Source organism: Lupinus angustifolius, chromosome LG04 (assembly GCF_001865875.1).
Source record: "Lupinus angustifolius cultivar Tanjil chromosome LG04, LupAngTanjil_v1.0, whole genome shotgun sequence".
Taxonomy (NCBI): Eukaryota; Viridiplantae; Streptophyta; class Magnoliopsida; order Fabales; family Fabaceae; genus Lupinus; species Lupinus angustifolius.
Window position 1 is genome coordinate 4,099,900 of NC_032012.1, and position 27,296 is coordinate 4,127,195.

General features: G+C 34.2%; 4 protein-coding genes across 6 annotated transcripts; 3 read left to right on the forward strand and 1 right to left on the reverse strand.

Moving 5' to 3' along the window:
- On the reverse strand, positions 213-14,958 carry LOC109345177 (protein TIC 40, chloroplastic-like). The gene is made up of 14 exons (XM_019584009.1): positions 14,494-14,958; positions 13,438-13,552; positions 13,175-13,232; positions 13,073-13,090; positions 6,138-6,435; positions 5,531-5,634; positions 5,363-5,426; positions 4,779-4,851; positions 4,078-4,118; positions 3,699-3,744; positions 2,371-2,465; positions 1,551-1,654; positions 1,427-1,474; positions 213-588 (listed from the first exon to the last, which is right to left on the reverse strand). The coding sequence occupies exons 1-14, from the start codon at positions 14,687-14,689 to the stop codon at positions 529-531; spliced, it is 1,320 nt and encodes a 439-aa protein (XP_019439554.1). The 5' UTR covers positions 14,690-14,958; the 3' UTR covers positions 213-528.
- LOC109345178 (RNA-directed DNA polymerase homolog) lies at positions 9,605-10,347 on the forward strand. Its single transcript, XM_019584010.1, has one exon. It carries the CDS (start codon positions 9,626-9,628, stop codon positions 10,334-10,336), a length of 711 nt encoding a protein of 236 aa, XP_019439555.1. The 5' UTR covers positions 9,605-9,625; the 3' UTR covers positions 10,337-10,347.
- On the forward strand, positions 19,032-21,936 carry LOC109345179 (CBS domain-containing protein CBSX3, mitochondrial-like). Of its 3 annotated transcripts, none has more exons than XM_019584013.1 (6): positions 19,032-19,137; positions 19,720-19,995; positions 20,077-20,155; positions 20,974-21,047; positions 21,412-21,472; positions 21,580-21,936. In XM_019584013.1, the coding sequence occupies exons 2-6, from the start codon at positions 19,729-19,731 to the stop codon at positions 21,720-21,722; spliced, it is 624 nt and encodes a 207-aa protein (XP_019439558.1). In that variant the 5' UTR covers positions 19,032-19,137; positions 19,720-19,728; the 3' UTR covers positions 21,723-21,936. The 3 variants fall into 3 exon arrangements, with proteins under 3 accessions (XP_019439558.1, XP_019439557.1, XP_019439559.1); XM_019584012.1 differs by having other exon boundaries at positions 19,045-19,137; positions 19,716-19,995; XM_019584014.1 differs by lacking the exon at positions 19,032-19,137 and adding an exon at positions 19,216-19,233 and having other exon boundaries at positions 19,717-19,995.
- Positions 23,892-27,252, forward strand: LOC109345180 (calcium uniporter protein 6, mitochondrial-like). Its single transcript, XM_019584015.1, has 2 exons — positions 23,892-24,726; positions 26,615-27,252. The coding sequence occupies exons 1-2, from the start codon at positions 24,214-24,216 to the stop codon at positions 27,098-27,100; spliced, it is 999 nt and encodes a 332-aa protein (XP_019439560.1). The 5' UTR covers positions 23,892-24,213; the 3' UTR covers positions 27,101-27,252.

A 27,296-nucleotide genomic window follows, 5' to 3' on the forward strand; every position in this document is an offset into this window, starting at 1 on the left:
TGAATAAGCTATGTTAAGAGATTGATGATGTTGCAAGCAAACAATTTCCTTAGCATAATAGATGTACAACCAACACATGAGAAATAGTGGACTACTGTTATGTTATAACAAATAACCATTGCTTATTCAGTTTCACTAGATCAATACTTTTGACAAAGTCACATTTTGTCACTTACAAAGTAGTTCAGTCATTGAGCTTATGCTCATGAACTATTATGCAAACCATTCACATTTCTTTTTGCTGACAAATGATGTCCAAAATTAGCTACAACTCAAGTAGAAAAAACCACATCACATATGTAAGTAATGCCTCAAAAAAAGAACATATTGAAACATCAATATTCTATCTCAACTATTTCAGCCAAAAGTAAAAACCAAATATGGTAACAATTCTGTATGTCACAGTGGAGCTGTAAACATGAGTCATGATAAGGAGAGTTTTGCATAGTCACTTGTAGTTATGCAGAGTTAATCTCATTTCTCCTCTGGAAAGGCATCAGTAACTTAAAACAGTTATGCATTAATGATTCAAAATGAACCTGACGCTCCCGGGAAGAGTTCTGATATTTTGTTGAAGACATCCATAACCTGAAATGTTATGACGAAAATGCTATATAAGAGCCGGATATTTAAAAATTAACATTTATATTCATGAGGAATAATTTCAAGGAATGATGATTACACAAACCCCTGTGGTTAGTGTTTATTACACCAATGTCCGCGGTTGAAAAATTACATCATCTCCCTTGCTTTGTTATTTTCAAGGGAACTACGTGTGGATCATACATAAAATTGAGGAGGTATGTGTAATTTTTTAACAAAGAAGGGTGTAGCAACAAAGAAATGTATTATTTGGTGTGAGAATGTAATTCTCCAAACAAGAAAGGAGACAGTTAATACGCACTAATTTCGGGAATTATAAACAGTCTCTTTTAAGCATTGATTCAGCAATTATAAATAGCCTTCGTGCCAAACAATGACTAGAATTTCTATCCCCCTCCCTCTCAATCTCAAATTCTCAACTCACAAGGTCAAGGACGACGAAAAATGATTTAATTGTTTTTATGTGTTACTTTTCTACAAAAATAGGTAAGGTTTTGATTTTGACAAATTTTAACAAGCTAGAAATACGAAGTAAAATGTGCATTTTTCTACAAATAAGATCTTAACAAAACTCGATCAATCTGCACCCAATGACTAGCTAGGAAATTACGACCATCGGCAATCTGCTTGAAAAGCAAGAAAAGCTTTTCACCTAATATAAAGCTGTAAACATATATTACTACCATAGCACGACGACAAACTAGACCAAAAATCTGGATCTAAATACTGCCAAACACACAACAGGAAAATTAAGGAGCTAAAACAGAATTCAAGGAAGAACATGTTTCAAAGAAAGACAAGAGTCAAGTCAAAAGTGGCTTACCTCCTTGTCGTTTTGATATTTTGTAATATTTAATGGATTCTGCGAACACTGCAACCACAACAATATACATTCAGTGTTTTGATATGGAATACAGTAATAAAAAAGTACTTCAATTAGAACATACATCCATGATAGCTGCTTGAACTCTAGGATTCTGAAATGCCATTGCAACATCAGGAGTGGCCATAATCTTTGAAACGACTTCTTCAGGAGAAAGACCAATTTGATCTGATGAAAGCAAAAGCGTAAAATGTTCAGAAAAGACAAAAGAAAAAATGGAAAATGAAAAAAAAACTAAAATATCTTGACAACACAATTTGATTTGTCTGGAAAATACAACAAAGTCACCAAAAGAAATAAACATGGTGATATTCTAAAAATGGACATCATAGATTCTAAAAATTCACTAAAGCTACAAACAAGAAAATGGATGATGTCTACTAGCATATAAAGATAAATCAGTCAGCAAAGACCAGTAAGCCATGTCACTCAGTAAAAAAGAATGATGATTCATGCTATAAAATACTAATTAATCTTCAATAAAATTAGCACAAATATTGACGCCTCTCTGGATGTGAACATGGCTAACAAGTCAGAATGTGCATCAATTGTGGGCATGAGAAGATATGATGATGAAAGAACATCTATCCTCCAAAAGGGGAAGAGAAAAGGTAAATCATCTTAAAACCTCTCACCTTTCTCTTCATGGAACTTCTATCAGTTCACCGAAAATTCATATTTTGAAACAAAAATCAGCATCTCACACGAGAAAGCAGAATTAAAAGGAAAGATTTGATTAATTTAATGATTGAAGATAAAGTAGTAAAAAGGTCAAATGGATCCAACTAAAGAAAACAGGTAGCTAGTAAAAGTTATTGCATCTGATGCAATTCAAGGAAAAACAAAAGATCATGTAGTGTCGGTCTTCAAGATGATCAACTTACCGAATTGTTGTTTAACGTCAGGACTGTTAATGTCAAAGTTTTTTAAGGTGTCAACCATTCGGCTGTCCCATTCACCGCTTCCACCCATATTGTTTCTGAAAATTTCATTGAAGAAAAAAAAATCTTTACATACCAGAGAAGATTGTACACCACTATATCAACAAAAATATGCATAGATTTATCTAACCGCAGAATTGCAGCATATCGGACAAAAACTAGTGAGGGTAATAACAAACAAGAAAAACATTTTCCTGTCACTTTAGATCTCATGTCAACAACAACATGGAATTAGGTGTTAGTAAATTTTAATTTATGAGCACACTCAAGCTATAAGGCATATCAATCCTAGAAACAGAAAGCTAAATATTAAATCCATCCAAATAGTAATATGGGGACAAGGAGAAGGAGAATAAAATTAAGACGGCATTAAAGTCGGGAGGTGGAAATAGAAGGAAGTATAAAAGCAAAGGAAAACAGTCATTTTGTTATGCACAAAGTTTTACTGATGGAGAAAGGGAAACTAGTTCCTTAGACCAGAAGATTATTCAGGAACTCCAGGAAAACAAGAAACAGAAATGACAAGTGCTGAATATTGAGACTCTCTGAAAGAGAATCCCAGCCTTAGGAACGACCAACCCACACAAACCACCTACATAATTCAGCCCAACTCTTCCAAAACCTCTCATAACAAAATCAACTCACACTCCTCTCTACCCGCTGTAATATACCTAGGTAATTACAAGCATATTCCCAGTGTGTATTCCCATCTACCTCACCTCTATTGCTCACACGAGTTGTTAACCTACTCCTTTTCCTTTTATTCATACCTATGTAGACTCTAGTAAAAGGATGATATCTATCACAGTTTCCTCAGGAACACTCTGTTCCCCAATTCCAACTTGATGGTTTCTTATAGGCAAAGGGTAGTAAACAAAGAGGATCAGTTTTAAATTTAATTGTTACTATGTTAGTTCAGCAAATTCACCAAACAAAAGCAGCTAAAAACAGGATTATGATTTGTGAGTGTTGGAAAACTTGAGCAAGATGACCCACTAAAAGCAGAAGCTAACCACCATTTGTATTTGACTGACAATTAACATATGATAACGATAACCTGAGCTAATCATCAGAAAAAAGCTGGTTTCCGAAATAGGAAACCATTATGCTCCTTTGGACAAAAATTCAACTCACTAGAAGACGAGTGTATACAGAAACAGGTGAGCATTTTCCTATAAACTTACTTTTTCCGGATAATAATTGGTTTCATGGTGTATGAGAATGTTGATGAAACAAAAAGGTTCCACACAAATAAATCAGTATTAACTTACAGCATTTCTTCAAGTTGTTGACGGTACTGTGGATTTTGCAGCATCCCTATTAAACGCAGCAAGAATACAGCAATTGTAAGAGACAAACATGGTTTTTGACCTAAACAACTATTTTAAACAGCATAAAGAAGTGCTTCCGTTATATGGTAACAATTGAAAAAGGACATCCATATAAAAGTGTTGTATATAGACAAAACATTTGTACATGTAAATAAAAAGAGACAACAAGCATATCCACTTGTGGTTACTTGTGATTTACTTCCAGAAAGTTGCTAAAGAATAAAAATTACAGTCTCTCCACGATATAATGAATTTTGAAACTTTTTACTACCATTGCACAGAACTAGAAGCAATAAAATTGCTAAATGTAGAGAATTACATTTGAAGGTACTAGGGTTCCTCATCTCCTCGGGTAAATAGCTGCAAAAGTAGCCAAAAACAATTAACTTTCTTCTAAATAACTCGGAGGGAGTGTACATAGTCTAAGCAAACATGTAATGACATCTTTAAATTTTCATCGAGCAATCATGACGCAAAACACAACGGGAATCAGCTTAGTGCAAAGAAAATGAGAATTAGATTGAAAATAGGCCAGCTCCACACAATGATCAACAATTAGAAGGAAGGCAACAAACCAATTACACTTTCTTTTAGGTATAAGGAAGTTTATTAGAAAGGAAACAAAAGAGTACATATGCATAGGCATCCCCTAAGAATGTCTGAGGCAGTGAACCATGATGAAGTGAAAAAGAAATTCTAAACAATTAAGAGCTGTAATAGAGCTTTGAACACATCCAAACTTCCAAAATAGTTCAACAAGAATATAAACAAAGGAACTACTTCAAAGTCTAACTCAGTCTTCAGAGTAATGGATACTACTACTGTCACCAACATTTCTAAGACCACACTGAAATACTAACAACTTCTACTATTTAAGGGACCTTTATAATAAATTTAAAACACTGACCCATTTAAAGATTAAACCTTATCCATATTCATAGCGACAAGCCGACAAATACAAAATAAAATATTTCCTTGGAATATAAAATCAGTCATTAATATGAAAAGAAATAATATTACGGATAAACCATCTTCTGCACTGTTGGGTCTTCCATCATCTTCTCCAAAGCATCCACTGATAAGGGTGATTTTTCTATTAAAAAAAAGGCACATTTAGGATATGAGCTTAATACTGAAACCAAGCTGCTTAACGCAACAATAAATAACAATAGACATAGAAGCAAAACATATTCTGTGATAACAAACAAAGTTAAATTAATTTCAGCCTAGTATCAATGTGATTAGAAAACCATGCCTCTTGGAACTAGAACCGTTCATATTTATTTAAGACATCATTTCAACCCAAGGACTGGCGATTTTAATGACCAAAAACCATATGATAGTTAACAAGAAGACTTCAACTAAAAGAGTAATGAGTACAAACATATGTAGTACACATCCATCATAAAATGAACAATGAAAGCATGAAGAAATCAATAATTTTCATCATATTCACAATAACAAGAAAACACATTAATTTGACAGTACAGGTCTAAAAGCATGGAAAACATTTCCTTCAAATTAGGCTTGGATAAATCTATCACATAACACAGGGTTTTCCAGCAATAAAGAAGATTTGTAAATAGTTTCAAATTATTACTTACGTGTAGATTGAGAACCAGATGTATTGCCAAAACCTTGGTTAAAAGGAGCTCCATTTTGAGAAGCCTTCAATAAATGATCATCAATAATCATTATTACATAATACATATTAAGAACAACACAAATCAATAAACTTATTTAACCAGAATCTTGTGCCTTAAAAAACTAACTTGCTGTATAACTTGGGCTTCCTTGAATGAACTTGCTCCCTCATCTTTGAAGCTTTCAAAAGGACTCTTCTGCACAGTTTCTTCTGGAGAAACATCTACAAAAGCTGTTATAGAGAAATTATTAGAAATTTCAACAAAAAGTTTATATTCTTATAGGAAGATAACTCTTATGACAGCAGACATCATCTCTGCTACTTATAAAGGTAATTCTCTGAAAGTTTTCCATATGCACCATGTCCCAAAGATTTAAAAAATGCTTTTATCAGTGTGGGCCCACTCTCTAGTGTGCTATTGCCATTACAGGTTGCTAAAAATAATGATGGGCCAGAAAACTAGCACACAAGCAAGGTTGAACACACAATAGGGATACATAAATTCCTGAACTAGTTAGCAACTGTCTACGGAGTGTTTTTTCAGTATGTCATTGATAATACTTAATACATGGTGAATAAATGAATAACATGCTTTTATTCACCTAAAACTAAGATGCATCCCCCAGTCAACATGTAAACACGTCATTTATAAATTTCACAAGTAATAAGTCTCACTCTCATCCAACAAGAATGAAATGGGACTAAGAGGGTAATAAGCAGAGACTGTACAATACCAATTTTTTTTGGTTCATTCTTTACTTCCACTTCATCTTTGACATTGGTGGCCGGAGCTGCTTCTACTTTTGTTGCGGATAAATCAACTGTCACAGAAGATCGAGATGCAGTGGATGCAGAAGGCGCTTGATATTGAGTACCTGCAAAACTAGTAGGTGCAGCAGGACCTGATACAGATGGTGAAGGCATTGGAAAGGGAAAAGGGGATCCACCAGAAAAGGCAGCACTGTCAAATGGGTTACTTTGTGGATTCATCTGGCCCATCATGGTCTTGAAAGCTTGTTGCATTGCATATTTCTGAAAGACAGTGATTAAAAGACAAATGTTACAACTCACAAGCAGAATATATAAAAAGCAAGATTAGTTCTTAAAATTTTACAAAGGTCCCGGTCAAAATTCATGAAAAATTAAGTTAGACAGTGTGTATACCATAACACAGTTATTGACATGGATACAAATAATGAAAGATGATATCACAAACAATGCAAATAGTCTCGTGAAGGTGGGCTAAATGTCAAATTCAATATGTCTCAGAATACTATATGCTTACTAGGAAAGGACCCCCCAGGTACAGCCAATCTGCATGTAAATGTTTCTACAACTGCAGACAAGAATATATCCATGGATACATTTCATTCAACTTCCATGTACTAATGAAATCCATTATCCATCATAAAGACTAGTCTAAAGAATCTTTGTAGCTAAAAGCAGTAGCATAACAGTAAAAATTATAAGGTAGGGTTGGAGAAATTGGATTAAGTTTTTAACCAAAGATGAAACAGGCATGCATATACATGTGAGATAGATTTATCTGATTAATCATATAATTTGTAATCATCAATTATTGTAGTATAGACAAAATTACAGATTCATGTCAGTTTAGAACACACACATAGAGAGCATATGAAGTGAGAGATGGGGTTTATATTCAGAGCGAGAGGGACAAGTTCTAACCATTGATCAGCATGTATGAACTCTTGAGCATCTCAATATATAACCATACAAATTCTGGTCTGTGAAGATTCAGGTTAAGGAAAGAAAAATATTTAATCCTTGCTCCATTTCTGAACATGTTAGACCAAAAATATTCTGGTCTTCCCCTACAAACTAATTAAACTCCTATTTTATACTGAAGTTATATTATTAATCATATTTGAGATCACTTTTTTAATAATGTGGTGTTCTTAGTAAGTTCACATATCACACCCTGACATCTGAGTTCTTTGTCAATTGTTGATGATTGTTTAATTTCATTGCTACCTGAGACTACTGTTGAGAAGGAAATCTCACATTGCCTATTCTCTGTCTCAGTAATGGTTTAAATACATCTTGGACTACTCCTCTTGTTGCTAATTGGTTTTGAGGTAGAACCTTGTCATAATTAATGTATAATAAGTATGATGAACTTTACTCAAGCAAACACCAAGAACGTAGAAATTCCCCTTTTTTATAGAAAAGGAAATAGAAATCCTTCATAGTTTGAATTTAATTATGATGGGCCACCAATCAAGAGGGTATACCAGAGAAAAAGGAAGAAGGATATGGGTAAAATCGTAACAAATGAAGAAGGGGAATCTGTTGCACATGGTAGTAACTAACTACACACGTGGCAGCATAAAGGAGGCGGAACACAATTTAGGCGGTGAATATAAGGGGGACATTGAGGTCATAATAGACAGACAATGATTGGGAACTTGGGGGTGGCAATTGTCACAGGGAGGAAAGGATAATTCCTATTGTCCAATACTATCTTCAATACTACTCTTGTTACTTTTCTTACACTGTAATCTTGTCTTCCTTCTACTATCAATAGACATTTATTGTACTTTCCTTTTTCTTGATACTTGTTGTTATTAGTTCCTATCAAGTTGGTATCAGAGCTCCCGATCTTGGGAGCCTCTGGATGGTATCAACGAGAATGGACAACAGATTGGAAAACGTGGAAAAAAGATTGGAAGGAATGCAAAACTCTTTTCAAAAAACCTTGAGGCAGCAAATGGAGATGTTAATGAAAACGGTCATGGATCGCTTGGAGGAAACAATAGGAGAAATAAGGGGGATAGAGCGAGAAGGTACCAGGGAAAATAGCAATCGGGAAGAGAGGCACTGGAGAGAGTGGGGCCACGGGGACGAAGAGACTAGAAGAGGAGAAAGAGTGAAGAGAGTAGAGGTGCCATATTTTACAGGAGAAGAACCTCATGGGTGGATTTATCGAGTGGAGCGTTACTTTGAAATCAACCGAATTCCAAATGATGAAAGGTGGATACAGTTGTTGTATGTTTGGAGGGGAAGGCTTTAAACCGGTTCCAATGGTGGTTGTCGTAAGATGGACCTTATTCCGGCAAGCTTTAATGAGTAGTTTCCAGATAGCTTCGCTGGAAAACCCATATGAAGTGTTGATGGGGTTGAGACAGAGGGGGACGATCATGGAGTACCGGGAGGAATTTGAGCTTCGTTCGGCACCTCTTCATTTTGCTGATGAAGAATTTATGAAAGGGGTATTTATGAATGGTCTTAGGGAGGACATTAAGGCAGAGGTGAGGATGAGGGGGTCTGGAGATTTGAATGAGTTGATGGGGATGGCACAACGGGTTGAAGAAAGGAACCGAGTTCTGGGCCGATCTGATGGATACTCAAACCGAAGTGCTGGATCCGGATTCACTAAACCAGCATTAGCTGGGCGTTGGGCCGGGGCCCAATACCTAAAAGAGCCCCCCCCCCTGAAAATCACATGACCTTTGGTCACAGAGAAACACAAAAATCAAACCTGAGGAAATCAAAGAACACAGAGGTGAGGGGAGGAAATCATGTTCGCGAAAATGAAAATCAAGGGGGAAATCGACAGGGAATAGGGTTCAGGAGGCTAACCAAGGAAGAAGAAAATGAGAAGAGGAGGCGAAGTTTGTGTTTCCGCTGCGATGAGAAGTATTTTCCAAGGCACATCTATCATAACAAACAACTCCACATCATTTTGTTGGGTCAAGAGGAGGAAAACGAAGAAGAGGAAGAGACGGCAGAAGAAATTTTCGGTGAGTTAAATCTACAATTGAACGCTAGTAGCATTGCGGGCATGACATCAAAAAATTCATTGAAGTTGTGTGGGACCATTAAAAATAAAAGAGTTATTGTAATGGTGGACTCGGGAGCATCACACAATTGTGTAGCACCTGGCATAGTTGAGGAGTTGAAGATCCCTACTGAAAACACACAGGGTTATTATGTGGAGGTGGGGAATGGTCAGCGTCTCGGGAGCCAGGGGATTTGAAGGGGTGTGGAATTTCAACTTCCAACATTAAAGGTAGTGCAGGATTTTACTTGTTTGAGTTGTAGGGGTGGATGTTATCTTGGGGTATGAATGGTTGAAAAGCATCGGCAAATTTATTGCTAACTTGGGGCATTATCTGCTGGAAGTTCAAGATAAGGGGGAGATCATCGAAGTGAGGGGAGATCCTTCATTGTCCGAACAGTGGCCTCGGTTAAAGCTATCATGAAGGAGATGTGTAATGAGGCAGAAGCTTATTATGTGGAGTTTTGTATGATGAGTATGATGTGCTCTGTCGAGCTGAACATTCCTGGAAGTATACAACCTCTTATCCAGAACTTTGAGGATATATTTCAAGACCCTAAGGGCCTGCCTCCTCAAAGGTCATGTGATCATGCTATTGTGTTGAAGAACGGGGCAGAAATTCCCAATATACGACCTTATAGACATCCTCATAGTTACAAAGAGGAGATTGAGAAATTTGTGAAAGATATGCTAAGAGCCGGGATGATTAGACCCAGCGTGAGCCCGTTTTCAAGCCCATTGATCTTGGTAAAAAAGAAGGATGGTGGATGGAGGTTTTTTGTGGATTATAGGGCTCTCAATACTGTTATTGTGCCTAACAAATTCCCAATTCCCATCATAGAAGAGTTGTTGGATGAGTTAGGAGGTGCGACCCTTTTCTCTATATTGGACCTCAAATCAGGGTATTATCATATTCGGATGAAGGAAGAAGATATTCCAAAGACGGCCTTTAGGACTCACGAAGGTCACTATGAGTATATGGTGATGTCGTTTGGGCTCACTAACGCACCATCAACTTTTCAAGCACTGATGAATGATGTTTTTCGGCCATACTTGAGGAAGTTTGTATTAGTCTTTTTCGACGACATCTTGGTATACAACATTGACATGGACACTCATCTTCAACACTAGGAAAGGGTGCTTCAAACGCTTCGGGAGCACAGGTTGTGGGTTAATTATAAAAAATGTTGTTTTGGGGCTGTCCAATTGGAGTATTTGGGACATTTAATTTCGGGAAGTGGTATTCAAGCTGATCCTGACAAGGTCTCTGCAATGCAGCAGTGGCCTGCACCAAGAGATATTCGAGGGTTGCGTGGTTTTCTTGGTCTTACGGGATATTATCGACGTTTTGTCAAAAGCTATGGTATTATGGCTCGACTCTTGACACAGTTATTGAAGAAAAACAAGTTCCTTTATTCCACGGAAGCTTATGAGGCCTTCGACAACTTGAAACAGACCATGGTTTGTTTACCAACCTTGGCTTTACCGAATTTCAATCTGTCTTTCGAAATTGAAACGGATGCATCGGGAATTGGTATAGGCGTTGTCCTTATGCAACAAGGCAGGCCCTTAAAAAAACTAAAATCGGTGTACGAAAGGGAACTAATGGCAATCGTTTTTGCAGTCCAGAAATGGTGCCAATATTTGGTGGGGCACCATTTTATTATTCGAACAGATCAAAAAAATCTCAAGTTCTTGTTGGAACAACGCATATTGGCAGGTGATCAACTAAAATGTGTTACCAAATTAATGGGCTTTGACTTTGAGATCGAGATCCATTACAAGTCGGGTTCTGAAAATAGGGTGGTGGATGCTTTGTCCAGAGTCATGGAATATAAATCCACTTCTTTGGTGACCAATGTTGATTTGATAGAATTGGCTGAGGAAGTTTTTGTAGATGACAAGTTGAAACAACTCATGCAGGAAGTCGTTCTGGACCCCAAATCTCATCCCTTATATTTCATCTCCAAGGGATGCCTTTGGTATAAAGGACGCTTGGTTTTACCAACCCAATCTGCCCGTATTCCGTTGCTCTCAGAGGAATTCCACGCCTCTCCATGGGACGGGCACTCAGGGGTGGCCAGAACTTACAAACGATTGGCTTTGGTTTTTCATTGGAAGGGTATGCGTCAAGACATAGTAAAATTCGTGGTTGATTGCTTAGTGTGTCAACAAAATAAGTATTAGGCCTTGAAACCTGCCGGTCTTATTCAACCTCTTCCAATTCCGAACCATGTTTGGGAAGACATCTCCATGGACTTCATTGGTGGATTACCTAAGACAAAAAGTGGTGATACAATCATGGTGGTAGTGGATAGATTAAGTAAGTTTGCTCAGTTTATTCCGTTACTTCATCCTTACACATCTAAGGAGGTTGCCTGTGTTTTTGTCAAAGAGGTAATTCGTTTACATGGTTTTCCTAGTTCGATTGTTCCTGATCGTGACCGAGTTTTTCTCAGTTTATTTTGGAAGGAGTTGTTTTGGTTGGCAGGTACCAAGCTGCGTTTCAGTTCCGCGTACCATCCTCAAACGGATGGCCAGACGGAGGTAATTAATCGCACTTTGGAAACGTATTTGCGTTGTTTTGTTACTGAGCACCCACGACAATGGCCGAAATGGTTAGCATGGGTAGAGTTATGGTTTAATTGCTCTTATAATGCTTCTATTAATATGAGTTCGTTCAAAGCATTATATGGGCGGGACCCTCCTACGATCATTCTGTTTCATAAAGAGAGTACAAGTGTAGCTGTTGTGGATATACTGCTGATTGAACGTGACATGATACTTGATGAGCTAAAGGCTAGTTTGGCTAAGGCGCAGCAACGGATGTGTGACCAAACTATTAAGAAGCGGCATGAAGTGGAGTATCGGGTGGGTGACATGGTCTATTTAAAGGCACAACCATACAAGTTGCGTTCTTTAACTCAAAAGGTCAATGAAAAGTTGAGTCCGCGTTTTTATGGACCATTTACAATTTTGGAGCGGATTGGGGTTGTCGCTTATAAACTCGAGCTGCCACAGTATTCACGGGTACACCCTGTCTTCCATGTGTCCCAACTAAAATCTGCTCCTCCATCCAGTGTGCCGAGCCAACAACTTCATGTTGGATTGACAGAAGAATGGGAGTTGTTAGTGGTTCCCGACAAAGTTTTGGGGCGTCACAAATTGTTGAATGGTCAAACGGAGGTCTTAATCCAATGGACTGACCTTCCAGCCCCTGACAGCACGTGGGAAGAATTTGATTTGCTCCGGTCCACCTTCCCGGATTTCCACCTTGAGGACAAGGTATGGCTCGTTGGGGACAGTATTGATGGGCCACCAATCAAGAGGGTATACCAGAGAAAAAGGAAAAAGGATGGGGGTAAAATGGTAACAAATGAAGAAGGGGAATCTATTGCACATGGTAGTAACTAACTACACACGTGGCAACATAAAGGAGGGAACACAATTCATACGGTGAATATAAGGGGGACATTGAGGTCAGAATAGGCAGGCAGTGATTGGTAACTTGGGGGGTGGCAATTGTCACAGGGAGGAAAGGATAATTCCTATTGCCCAATACTATCTTTAATACTACTCTTGTTACTTTTCTTACACTGTAATCTTGTCGTCCTTCTACTATCAATAGACATTTCTTGCGCTTTTCCTTTTTCTTGATACTTGCTGTTATTAGTTCCTATCAAATTATTATGCCATAATGTAACTTTTTACCTTGTATTTTTTAGCACAAAAAATGAGGATAAAGGAATTCTTGTTGCAATTTGCTAATCTAGACAACCATCAAATCTCTATCTTACACCAATAAATACAATGGACTCGAAGAACAGACCAACTTATACCCATATCTTGCAATAAAGTGGCACTCACCTTTAATCTTGAAGCTACCTGCATAAACACTCAATTTATTAAATATACAGCAAAAAGGCATCATCAGTATATGTAAAGCAGAGTTGTGACTATGGTTCTCACCATTGTAAATAGTGCAGATAGCCCAACACCAACACCAATCCAGAAGAGAGGTGACCCTCTAGATAATAAGTGAATACATCAATAAGAATGAGAACTTTTAACCGGGAGATATCAGTAAACTTAAATGAATAAGAAAAAACTCATCCATATATTTGTGATATCTATTCAAAACCTTTTTTTCTCATGGGTTGAACAGCATAAAAACAAGATATAAAACAATTGGGAGAAATTAAAACGAGAACGAAAAGAAAGTAAATGATTACATAGTTGAAGACGGGGGCGAAGAAAATTGTGGGTTAACTCCAATAGAGGATGTTGTTCCTTGATTACTTGAAGAAGAAATGCTAGCAAAACGTTCCACTATCTGCTTCTCCTGCACTGTATCCCCAGCATGTCTTAATTGTGCCTCTTAAAAGATGAGTTCAAAATATTGAGATATATTCAACTTGTACAGCAGATATCCGTTGATGACAGAAGAAGAGAAGGAGGATAGATAATTTATACATGACAAAATATACATTGCAACAATAGAAAATACACAGACATGCAATGCATTTTTAAACCAATGAACGCCAAAATGCTATCAACTTCACTAAATCTAGAGCACAACCTCGGTCCAAATCATATCTGCATGGCCCAACTGATACGACCATTAAACCCATGATCCAGACTCTGGGGTAGGCTGGTCCCCTTGGTCAAAGACTCTAAACAGACTTGCACACTGGCCAGATCAGACCCAGGCTGACCTGCCATGCACCTGAACAAGCTGACCTTTTTTTCCAATTTAACCTTAAAAGGGCAAATTGTAGGATTTGAATATGGTCTCGACCGCTTGGGATGAAATGCAACTTACTAGTAGACCACATGCTCCTATTGAGTAATGTTCTCAATTTTCTAATTTACATTACTATTAAACCATTGTAGCTGAATAATTATCACAACTAGTTTGCTCAAATCATTAGTACTTTTTTTCAAGATAATTTATTTTATACAACTAAGGTCCAAACATCACACTACACCGCTATCGAAAACGCTAGATGTTTATCAAAACTAATGGCAAAAACATTTTTTTATCTATGAAAACTTAAACCCTAGAAAATCCAACAAATAGAGCATACAGCAGAACCAACATGTTCAATTAAACATCAGATTCTCAGAATCACAAAAAAATGTTCAATTGTATTCAAAACACAGTAATATACTCATTAGAGCATCACTTCAGCCTAAAAAACATACATTTCATAAAAATCATCATACCTAGTTAAAACAGAAGAGAATAACCAAAGTACAAAAAAAGAGACAGTTCCAAATGAAAATACCAGATACAGGATTTTGGTGAGATTTAGCAGCAGCCCTAGTAACATGGTATCTAGAAAGGGGAGGAGCAATGAAAACCCTCCCAAAAGATAACGCCTTTCTTCTGAAAAATTCCCTATCAGTTGCATCTCTTGCAAAAGAATGTCCCAAAACAAAAGGTTTTGGGGAAGAAACTAGGGCTAAATTAAGGTTCTCCATCTTATTGAAAAACCCACAATAAAACACAGAAATTAAGGAACAAAATAGATTGAAAGTGTAGAACTAGAAAAAATTATTTTGGTGGAAATTTTTCGGTGAATTTATGAAGTATGTGGGAATTCAAGTTTGGGTTAAGCGCAGTGAAGGAATCAGTGGCTAGAGAGCAATGAGGTTTCGATAGTGAAGGTTGGCTTAGTTGTTGATGTACTAGGGATAAGTGAAAAAAACTCTCAAACTTTACAAAGATTTTTAATTTGGCATCATTTACGAGGACATTTCATTTACTATAGAGCAGCTACTAAAGTCAGATTTCCTCTACCAAATAGAAAAAGTATATTGTCCCATAAATTAGTTTGTGATTAGTTGAAAAAATATTTTTTAAATTATAAAATTAATAATTAATTATTTTTTGATCAATCATAAAATGTATATGAAGTAGTAGAATCTATGAGAAAATAAATGTGTGCTCAAATATTTAAGCAAGGGTTAATTGAGATTGGTTTGGCTTTGGTGTTACTAAACTATGTAATTAAAACTTGTTAAGAGAGACACTCACAAATTTCAAAATATTAGTTAATTACCTAAAGTTGAGAGGATATCCTCGGTTATACCAAAAATTGTATAGAATAAATTTTGTCTAAATTAATCACATTGTCCTTAACTTACCTTTCACGAGATGCTAAATAGGTTAATAAGTTGGTGAGAATGAACATGTAACTCATGCAAGACACAAACTAGAGGTGTTAAAATGGACCAGTCTGGTTGGATCAGTCCGCCAAAACCCGAAAGTTTATCGAGTTTAGGTATTGTTTTAGATATTTTTTATTGCATCTAGGCTTTACCCGATTGGACTATATGAAAACTGGGTTCGAGTCAAGCTTACCCGGGTGGACTCGAGCTACACGCTTTTCCTTATTTTTTTAAAACTTTTTTGGAACCTTTGACTTGGTAATAAGTCTTAGGTAAAAATTATTTTACAAAACAACTTATAATAAAAAATAGATAATAAATATTATGTTATGAACTTTGAATAAAAATAGAGTAATGTCTATACCATAAATATTTATAAATTACAATAATGTTATAAAGTTAAACATTATATTATTTTTTCTATTTTGCATAAAATCATTTTAAGCTCAATAAAAAATAATGTATCAAATCAAATTAGAAGACATTAAACCATATAGATTTCACTTTTCCTTTCTTAATTGTGAACCTAATTAGATTTAACTTATATAGAAAGATAATAAAGAAGATAACTTTTGCAACAAAACTAAAAGACAACATTTTTTTTTCATAGAGAACTCCACACAACCAAATTTAATATAATAGTTCATAATAAAAGTGTTGATAAAGAACATACAAAGGATAATATTTTTGATAGTGTCTAAAAGTTTATATATTATAGTGAAGTCCAAATTATATTTTGCTATAGAGTGAAAGTCCAATAAAAATGAGATATTTAATAAATGAGTTGTGATAAAAATTATGTCTTACCTCAAAAACAAGAAATTATATCTATAAGTTTGGTTTTATTGGGTATAGGAAGTGCATTAAAAAAGTTATACATTAATATCAAATTATATATATTAAATAGATTAAATAAGTTAAATTTAAATAATTTTTTAATATTATGCGGACTAGTTTACCACAACTCGCAACCCAATTTATCCCGAACTCGATGTGGGCTAGCCCAAACCCATCCGGGTAGCCCATTTTGACACCTCTAGCACAAACTATGGCCCAAAAATTTTGACTAGCCTTTTTCATCCAACAAATAAGAGCACAAATATTGAGCCAAAATGTGTGTATTAAACAACATATATATTAAAAATGACCGAACAGAGAAAATAAAATACAAAACTCATAAGTAAGTTAATACTAATGATGAAGCAAAAAATGAAGGTATCAATAACTAACCATGATCTTTACATTATTTTAGAGGATGATACACTCGATGTGTTTCTGAAACATGCAAAACAACAAAAATTAAAATTATGATTCTTTGAATAAAAAAGTGTATAAGTAAGATAAGAGATGAGGATAGAGAAAACTAATTTGTAGAGATGTTTCAGGGGAAAACCAAACTATAAATAAAGAGAGAAAATTATAACAATGAAATAAGATGAGAAGATAAATATATTATTAAAAAAATAAATAGACAAATAAATATAATATTGTAAGTGAATGTATAATATAATTGAGGTTTTGAAGGTTTGATCTTCCTTGAGGAAGATACATTTTCTTATCAGATGCTAAAGGAGAAAATTGTTGGAATAATATATCTACAAAATAATGAAATTAGTGAGAACACGTCTATAAAATAAGGAAATCAATGAAAAATTATACAAAAAACCAATAATAAAATAAGAACAGATCTACAAAATAAACCAAAAAATCAATAAAAATATACTAAAGATCAAATCTACAAAATAAATAAAAAATACACTTTAAAGAGGATGATTTAAAGAGAGAGAAAAAAGGACGATAATGAAGTAACATAATAAAATAAAATGAAATTAGAGAAAAAGAATGTTGGAAGAGAAAGATAGTCATAGACCTCAATAACAATTCAAATGCAATTTAAAATGTAACCATGAAAATGCAATAATTGTCAAAAAAGACAAATATAGTGTAAGAATGTACATATGATTACCATGAAACCATTTAGGAGGGGAAAAATGAAGGAGAATATGACATGTGACAATTGATGAGGTGGCGTGAATGAGGATATGTCATATGACAATTAATGAGGTGATGGAAGTTTATTTTGTTATAGAGTAAATAGATAGATAGACTAGTTGACTTAAGCTTTCAAAAGCCCTCATAATAAATATTGGGCTTTGACCCGAATCGCTTATGTAATATAAGTTTATCCAATCACAGGTTTAAAAAAGTGGTCATGCTTAGTTCACTTGTGGATCAAGTTCAAACGAGACTAGACCAAATCCACTTAGTAGCCCCATTAGACATTTCTAACCTAAAGTGAAAAGCTCATATGGAAGAGTAATCAACACTCTCACATTAAACATTTGAGATAACCTTATTTCTAAATTTTTACATGTATCAAAACTTATACGACCTTGCGAGCCATTGATGATCTAAGAATCGGTTCAAATTTAAATACATGCAATCTAAAACTTGAGCCAAATGACCCAACCGAGGAGAAAAGGATAACAAGCTTATGCAATAGATGAATATGACATTAGGCCTAGAAGATTCAAAATTGAAGTATATGTTTGGGTTAAAGATTAAAAGTAAGTCCTAATTGGGCCAATTTATTGAACTTGAGGGCTCGTATCAATAAAAATTGTAAAATTAAAGAATGTATTAATTTAGGTACAAGTCAAATTGTCAATGAAGCTAATATATTTTGAATAAATTAAACCTGTATAAAAGATGAATTATCACTCTCTAATATTTAAATACTCTTAAGGTGTAAACTCTTAAATTTTTATATGGTTGCTATACAATGATAATGTCTTATTATGAATCTGATTATATTATGAATGAATATATAATACCCTTCATTTGAGTATGTATTAGGTTGTGCATGCTTGAAGTTTGGTAATTGATGAGATAGCACAATTTGCAAACAAGTTAATATATGTAAATCATTGTCAAGTGGGACAATGGAAATACTTTTTCACAAATATTCAAACCTCACTTGATTTTGTGTTGCAAGTTAGTGAATGATTGCTTTTCATTTAACCATTTCACCATTTAACTCGCTAATATAAATTAATAACACCTTAGATTTGTTGGTCACCATCTTAGTTTCTCACATTCTTTTTCAACTAACTAGTTGGTAAAAAAATATTTAAGGAGTAAGTTGGCCACAAAAACTAAAATAAGGTTTAATATATTATGAAATGCCATATAAATCAAAGTTGGCACTTAACATGCCATATCAATAGTTATTAGTGAAATGTCCAATGGAGTAAAGAGAGACAAATGTGATGGACTCTTTCATGAACCTAGCTTTGTCATGAACCTAGCTTTGTCATGAATCTTTTTGGAATCAAATAACATTTTAATTTTAAATAATGTATAATGCTATAATTTTTTAAGTAAAATAATATATATTTTTGTAATTTATTTTACACCATAAAAAAGTAATAACACATATTGAATAAAAACATTAAATGAAAAATAAAATAATTATTTTATTTATTAATGAATAATTTTATAATAGGATATAAAGAAATATGGACCCATAGCCTCCTATTTGCATTGCAATAATAAATAGCTGGGAAAGAATAAAAACATTAAATGAAAAATGGATAATAATATAATGATTATAGAAAAATAAAGTGGGTCCAATTTTGTATCACTGTGTAAGGAGTATAAGTAGGGAGAAAGAGAGTGAAGTGTAATGCAGAGAGTGTCCTTAGGGCTCTTACATCTATTCATCTCAGCAACAACCTTAATCTCTCTTCTCTTAACAGGTTGCATCCCTTGATCTCAATAATCATCTTCTGTTTTTTCCATAATCTTCTTTTTCATTTTTTCTTTCTCTGTTACAGGCATTAAATATTACTTGGTAAATTAAATTTTGAGGCTTTTTCATTATATCTATTCAAAGTTCATTGCTTTCTTTTAAGTTGTTATATGGGGTCTTGTGTTTTGGGGATGATGATCTACCATGTTTTTTTTGGGTTCATTTCTTATGATCTCTTTAAGTTTGGTTTATTGGGTTTTATATGGCATTTTTATTAATTTTGTGATTGGATCTGTTCCATAGTTTCTATTTCTGTTTTATTGTTCATTTCATATATTTTATTCAGTTTGTCACTAGATTTTCAAGTGTTGTTCTCTCCAAATTTGATTTTTTTCTCAGGTTTTTATTAGTTTTAAAGGTGTTGTTCTTTCCCACAATTAACTGGATTTGTTTTTTTTAATTGAATGAAAATTAAATGATTCGTAATATTTGTGGCAATTTGGTGAATATGAGACAGTTGAAATAATATTTATGTTCATTGCAAAATGATATGATTCTAAGAGGTTTGATCTCACTGTTTATTGTACAGCTGAAAAAAATGCAAGGAGTGTTGCGTGTGTTTTTGTCACAAGGGAATGTCTTCAAGAATGCTGTATTGCAACGGATTCGCATGGCGAATCCCTCCCTTTTGCAGCCAGCTGCATTTTCGCGTTGTGAGTCGACTGCTGCACCCGCTGCTCGCATAGAGGAGCACGGGTTTGAAAGCACAACCATTGCAGATATCTTGAAAGGAAAAGGGAAAGGTGCAGATGGGTCCTGGCTTTGGTGCACCACCAATGACACTGTTTACAATGCTGTTCAATCGGTAAGCATATCTTGATCTTAATTAGTAATTGTTGGAATAGATTGGTAGGTTTTTGCTAAACTAAGTTGTTATCCATTGCAGATGACCCAGCACAATGTTGGAGCATTGGTGGTTGTGAAATCTGATGAGAAGTCAATTGCTGGAATTATAACAGAAAGAGGTACCATGTCGGCGATATGGATTTGTTTTTTCTGTAATTTGATGTATTGCACTATAATAGTCACCAGAGATATTTAAAAGAAAATTTATTTGTCGGTATCTGACGGCTATATATGAGACTGATTTGGGGTTTGTAGTTGGATTAGTAACATTAGAGATGGAGGAAAAGAAAAATTGGTTGTCAATGAGAGAGTAATCTTATGACTCAAATGGCACTTTGCTCTTAAAACTAGATGGAGTGGAAAATAAAGTTCTATGAGAAATTAAAATGTAGTGAAGAATCCTTTTTTAGGCTCTACGCCAACGCATTATTCTATCTTGCTATCTAAGTCCTAAAGTTCTTTTTAAAGTCATAGAGAAAGACTTTTGGTAAGATCAATTGTGTTATAGGTTATGCAAAGTTGAACCATTAAAGTATGCATTAATGATCACCAGAAAAATGAGGTTGTCATGAGTCATGACTGAAAAGTCACACCCTTGAAGGTAAGATCGGAAAATGAAGGGAGATCTTTACTTGGGGTGGGTGGAACCTTTGACATTTGGACTCATGTGTCATGCTGTAAAGACCTACATGGGCTTTTTCATATGAGCAAACATGACATGATCATGATGCATCATAAATGTTGGAGAAGCAAATCAACTAACTAGCTAGCTAAGAGCCTAACAAATAATGTGATATAAGGTAATGGCGAAAATTAATTATTATATTTGTAATGTTGTCTTGGACACAATTACATGGTCCTAATTATTACAACAATGTATGTGAATTATATTTGTAATTGGGACATTGATTTACATTGCTTTCATCCCGTTTTCCAGATTACCTGAGGAAGATTATCGTGCAGGGAAGATCTTCAAAGTCCACCAAGGTTGGGGACATCATGACTGAAGAGGTATAAGCTTTTGTACTTGTTAGTGTAGGATACAGTCTCTCCGCTTGCAGGGGTAAGACAGTGTACATTTGCCCGCCCTAGATCCCACTAAGTGAGAGCGTCGTGCACTGAGCCGCCTTTTTTTTCAAGTTCAAGAGAATATTACGGTTCACCTAATTAATGGTCCCCTGACAAAGTAGCATTATGATTGATTTATTGTATGTTATTTGTGAATGAAATTAGGTGTAGTTTGGTAATCATTATTGCTCCTCCAATTAGGCGGGTTACAAGATTTTATGGGAACCATGAAATGCTTATTTAACTATGTTGTCAATTTAACTATTTCATGACACTCAAAGCTAAAATTGTGATATCTTGGCTGCAGAACAAGCTCATCACAGTCACACCCGATACCAAAGTTTTACGGGCAATGCAACTGATGACAGGTATTTTATCCGCTTTTCGGATCCTTAAGGAGAAGATTATTAAGATATCATCGTATAAGGTTGATAATTCATGCTATTCTATTCACCCTTGCACTTGTTTTCTCCAGATAACAGAATCAGACACATCCCTGTGATTGATGAGAAGGGGATGATAGGCATGGTGTCTATCGGTGACGTGGTTCGCGCTGTGGTGAGCGAGCATCGTCAAGAGCTCGATCGTCTGAATGCATTTATACAAGGAGGTTATTAGAGGATGATGAAAACCCCTTATCTGAAGTGGCACTCAAAATGACTTTGGATTATGTAATAAGCTTTGAGTGCTTTAAATGTGGCCAAAGAATATTCTTATTTGGGTTTCAGTATTGCAGACATTAGTACTTTGGATGCTATTTCAATTTCTATGTCATTCAGAGACATGTTTCACTTTTGCATCTATTTTAATTTAACTATAGCAGCAGCTTCAAAATATGGGTTTTGTTTTGCAAACAAAATATTTAACTCAGCCAACAGAACATGCGCTATGCATCAACAACTTGTGTTAGTCTTGACTCTAGAGTTTTTTTTAGACGTGAAGAGATACCCTTAATAGTAGGGAGAAAAAAAATGTGTGTTAGTCTCGTGATGTTGTAAGGTCCTACAAAATTTTAAAAAGACTAAAAGGTTAATTCTCATGAGTATCATTTATTATGAGAGATAGTCACATATTTCGAAAAGAAATAATTTATTTCGGATAGGATAGGAGTACAAAAAAATACATACCAAGTAATTGTTGGAGGAGTCAAAGAAGTATGCATAAAAGATAAAGGTAAAATGAAGGTCTCTGAATTTAATGTTTAAAAACGTATATATTTAACTAGTGTAATAATACTAGAGTGTTATAATTTGTCTACTTTAACTTTTAATCCATAATATATAAACATAAAAATTAATATCAGTGTTCAAAAAAATCATTTATTAGATATGTCATAATAACGCTTATAAAAAAAGTCATAATAAGTCAAGTGTTTATGTTTTTGCCAATCAACTTATTTCATAATATTGTAATACAATAAAATTGTTATATAACATTTAAAAATAAATAATAATTATCTAACAATTGAGATTAAAACAAAATATGTGTGATAATTTTTTATTATTAATTTAACATTTTCTTTGCTTAGAGATTTATTTCACAAATAGTTAAAACTTAAATGGATATTGGAAGAAAAATATTTATGCAGGATGTTTTTAAGTAATTTCCTGATTTTTAAGTTTAATAACTTTTTATTATTAACCCTTTTATTCTTTCATGTCTTTAAAAATACTTTAACTAATATATTTTGCGAATGTAATATCCCCAATAACACATCACCATATTATAAACATATTGCTGTTTCAAATTACGGCTACAGAATATTTTCTATATATAATAACTTCTTATTATTAACTCGTTTACTATTTCATCCTTTTAACAATAGTTTAAACAGTACCATTTTGTGAACTAGTAACATAATATTTTTGTTAAGAATAATTTAAATAAGATACAATCAAGGTGCTCCTGATTTAATTCCCTATGTAAAATAATTTTCCACCTAATACCTTCTTATTATTAAGTATTTTCTTACTTTATATTTGTGAGAATAATTTACATAATATGTTCAACACCTTGAGTTATGGTATAATTATATGAAAGAAAAAATATATGCATTAATAATGTAAAATTTTTACATTGTAATTATATATTTAACCTTTTTTAATTCTTAAATAAACAATATAAAAGATTTATAAATGATGTAGATAATAACTTTTTAATTTCGTAACTTTTTACAATTAATTTTTCTATTATTTCAATATTAACCTAAAAAAATCTTTCCATCTCTTGGAATCTGAAATACTTTTATTGTAGCTTCAAATGTGTTGTTTTATTTGGGATATTATCTTATTTGTCTGCAAATTATATTATTTAAGAGAAAAAGATATATGAATTAAAAGTATATGAATTTTATATATTATTATTGTATTATCCACTATTAATAATTAATTATTGTTGATTTTTTTAAAAGAAGTAATTCAAATGAATGGTAGAAGATGAAATGCATATATATAAATCTTTTCACTGTCGTTGCACAGATTTTATACTCATTATTTAAACTATTCTCAAAGGATTTAATATGTATACACTGATACTATAAGTGTTTTTATACTGTCAGTCAATTATCCACTATTGATTTATTAACTACCATTGACTCTTAAACAAAAGTAATACAATAATATATTTGCAAAAAAAAATTTAAAGCATATATTTTAAACTCTTCTAAAGATATGAAGTAATAAAAGAACATTAATAATAAAACATTTTCCTCTTCCTACCGCTATGTTTAATGTTCTCCTTTTTCCCCTTTCCCTCTTTTTATTTTTATTTTTATTTTTATTTTTATTTTCTGTTTCCAATTTTTAGTAATAAATTCTCACAATGATTCTCTTCTTTCTATTGTCCTCTCAACTTTTGAAGTATTCTCACAATGTTTTACATTTTCTTTTGCAAAGCTGCTCCCTTTTTTATTTTTCACTATTGAGCATCAGGTTCAGTGATTCTTAGGTTTCAGAGGAGAAAGTAGAAGATGGGTTTTCGATGGATAGGATTTTTTTTATGATATCTGTAATGGGTAGTGTTAATTTTTGGTGATATTGACTTTTTTCACATAAAGTTCAAATTTTTTTGGGTGAAGATATTTGCAACTTTAATAACTTTGAAAAAAACAATGTGGGGTAGGTGGGTTTTTGCTGGTGCTGGTTTTGGATCATTGAGGAAAAGGGTTTCTAGAATTGTGAATTTAAGTCATGATTATGTTGAAAAGTTTCATCCTTTTGATCCTCCTTTGTTGGGTTTGAGTGGTTTTGCTTCAGTAGAATATGGTGAAAGGTTAAGAGGAATTTCTTCTTTATCTGTTGTTTTTATGAACCAGATGAAGAAGAGAGGTATATCTTCTTCTACTAACTCCAACAACTCCTCTGAAGATGGTAATAAAGTAACAGAAGATTCAATATCTTTCTCTGAAGCTAAGAAGCTTATGAGATTGGTGAATGTGGAATCACTGAAGATGAAGCTTGATATGGAAGGAAAGGAAGTTATTTCATACTCTGAGCTTCTTCAAGCATGTGAGAGCATGGGAGTTGCTAGGAATAAAGATGAGTCTGCTGCATTTGCAAGGATTCTTGATGATGCTGGGGTAATTCTTCTCTTCAGGGACAAGGTGTATCTCCATCCTGATAAGGTAAGACATAACTGTTTGAATGGAACTCTTTTACTTACTTTTTTCATCTGTTTGAATCATAGTTACTGGATTTGCTCAATAACCTTGGTTGCATACCGAATTTGCCTTTTCGTGCACTTCATAGTTCAGACTAGGTCCACCTTAAAGAAGTCTTGTAATAATAATAGTAATAATGTAAAAATCGATGAGCGGCGTATGTGCACCCCATCCTAGTAATTGTAGCATGGTTTGAAATTTTGAAATGTTTATGTCTATGATAAGAACAGAATTTGTGTTTTTCGGATCATGCAAAGTATGACTAGATCCAAGTCTTTTACTTAGCTTAGCTGCATAAGATACCTTTTATTGCCCTCCCTTTATTTCTTTTCGCAAGGGGATCCTCTCTGGCCCTCATGTTGCACATCCCTTTTCCAATAGGCGAATGTTTCATGCCGGATTGTCTAGAAAGTAGAAAGGTTTGGATGTAGCACAAAGTATGCAGGAAAACAATTGACTTTTTTTATGTGGAATGTTGTTTTTGTCGAATCACCGTCCAAATAATATTTTTCTGTTGGTGTCTCATGGGTTGTGTGGCTGATGAGTTTGTAGTTTAATCCTGCTTTTACGCCTCAACACAGTTTAATTTCAGCCTGTGATAAATAATGTCACGAATCGCCTCTTTGGCCTAATTTCATACCAGATATATGGGATACTTTTTGTTTTATTTTTTTTCCCATCAATTGGTTAACAATTAGATTTGAATTTTCGTATGAAACTGCAGTCATAGCCAGAAAGACTTCTGTATCTTGTGGCTTGTGCACCTAACGTTTTCATAGTAATAATAGTAGGTAGTGGAGCTGATCAAATTTGATACAGGTATACCTTATTTTCCTTTTTTAGAAACTAGAAAGGAGAACTAAATGAATTTACATACCTCACTGTTTTAGGACTTCTGTACCCCAAATTACTTCGTTGCATCTTCTCGATGTTTTACGTTGCTATATTCTAGACTCAATCTCTCTTTTCACTGAGACACTGACATGTTTGCAAGTTGCAAATTTGCAATTATAAATGTATTCTTATTCTAATGAGGGGAACAAAACTATTTAATATTTACAAACTTTCTCTTTCTCATTCTTCCCCGCTTGCTATCTTCACTCACTCAACCACATTTTTTAATCTATCAACCACATGTTACCAGATGTCAGAACCTTGTTTTGGTTGTGGAATTTTAACATTACTATAATTTTGTTTCTTCTTGTCTGTTGGCTTCACAGCTGCGCCTACTAGTTATGCAAAAGGTTCCAAGAGAGTTATAACATAGTCTTTTGAGTGATTCTCTTATCCTTGGTTTTAAAAATTCCAAATACTATTTGCCTGTAGTCTGTCTTGATTTTTCATTTGAACAAATTTACTGGTTAGGACTGAAACATGCATTAAAGGAACATAATCAGAATTAATGTTCATGAAAACTTTCAATTGTGATAAGTATAGTTAATTAATTAGCTATGTTTCAAATTTTCGATCTGCTCATAAGCCAGACTATCAACTTTCTTTGAACTGGTCACCATTATTCAAAGTTGTTTGGCTGTCAATGCTTCAATTTTGAGAGCTATGTTCAATTCTCCGTGGTGTGTTTAGTAGCCTACCGTTCATGTGAAAAGCATCTGCCGATCCAGCACATACTTTCTGTTGAGTCCTAGCAGTATGCTTGTTTAGTTAGAATCTTTTCTGCCTAAACAACATTCTTTCAATTTCAGCATACAATCCTCTTTAGGAATTAGTCTAAAAAAACTCTGTATTCTAGAGTAAGAAAAAGTACTATGCAATTCAATTATCTGCTTTGATGTTGATTGGTTGGTTTGTAAATGCACTGATTTTTTCTGGTTGGAAAATTTCCATGTATTAGGTGGTTGATCTGGTACGAAGAGCCGTTCCACTTGCACTAACTTCCGAGGATGACCCTGCAAGGGAAGAGTTAAAGAAGCTGCAGGAGAAAAAGGAGGAGATTGATCTGTTGGCACACAAGCAGGTTCGGCGCATCCTCTGGTCTGGACTAGGATTTGGTGTAATTACTGTCGGGTTATTCTTCCGGCTAACATTTTGGGAGTTCTCATGGGATGTAATGGAACCTATTGCATTTTTTACAACAACCACTGGATTAGTCATAGGCTATGCATACTTTTTAATCACTTCAAGAGACCCTACTTACCAAGATTTCATGAAGAGGCTCTTTCTGTCAAGGCAAAAGAACATTTGTAAGAGGCTGAATTTTGATGTTGAGAGATTCAAGGAGCTTCAGTGCAAATGCAAATCACCTTTAGATGCTACTACTGTTTTGAAAAAACGTGTAGGAGTGGAAGTGGATCTTGAAGATACTTTACATAGGGATTAACATTTCTAGGTGGGTTTATTTAACTTCTTATAGAAATATATTAAACTTGTTCCCCCTATGTTTTAATGTTGATGGAAGAAGTTTAATCTAACTTTTGTACTTTACCTTTGTTGTCTTTATATTTTGCTTAGAAAAGATTATATCTTTTTTCATTTTTTGATGAGACATTATATTCTACTTCTAAGAGAGCTACCTC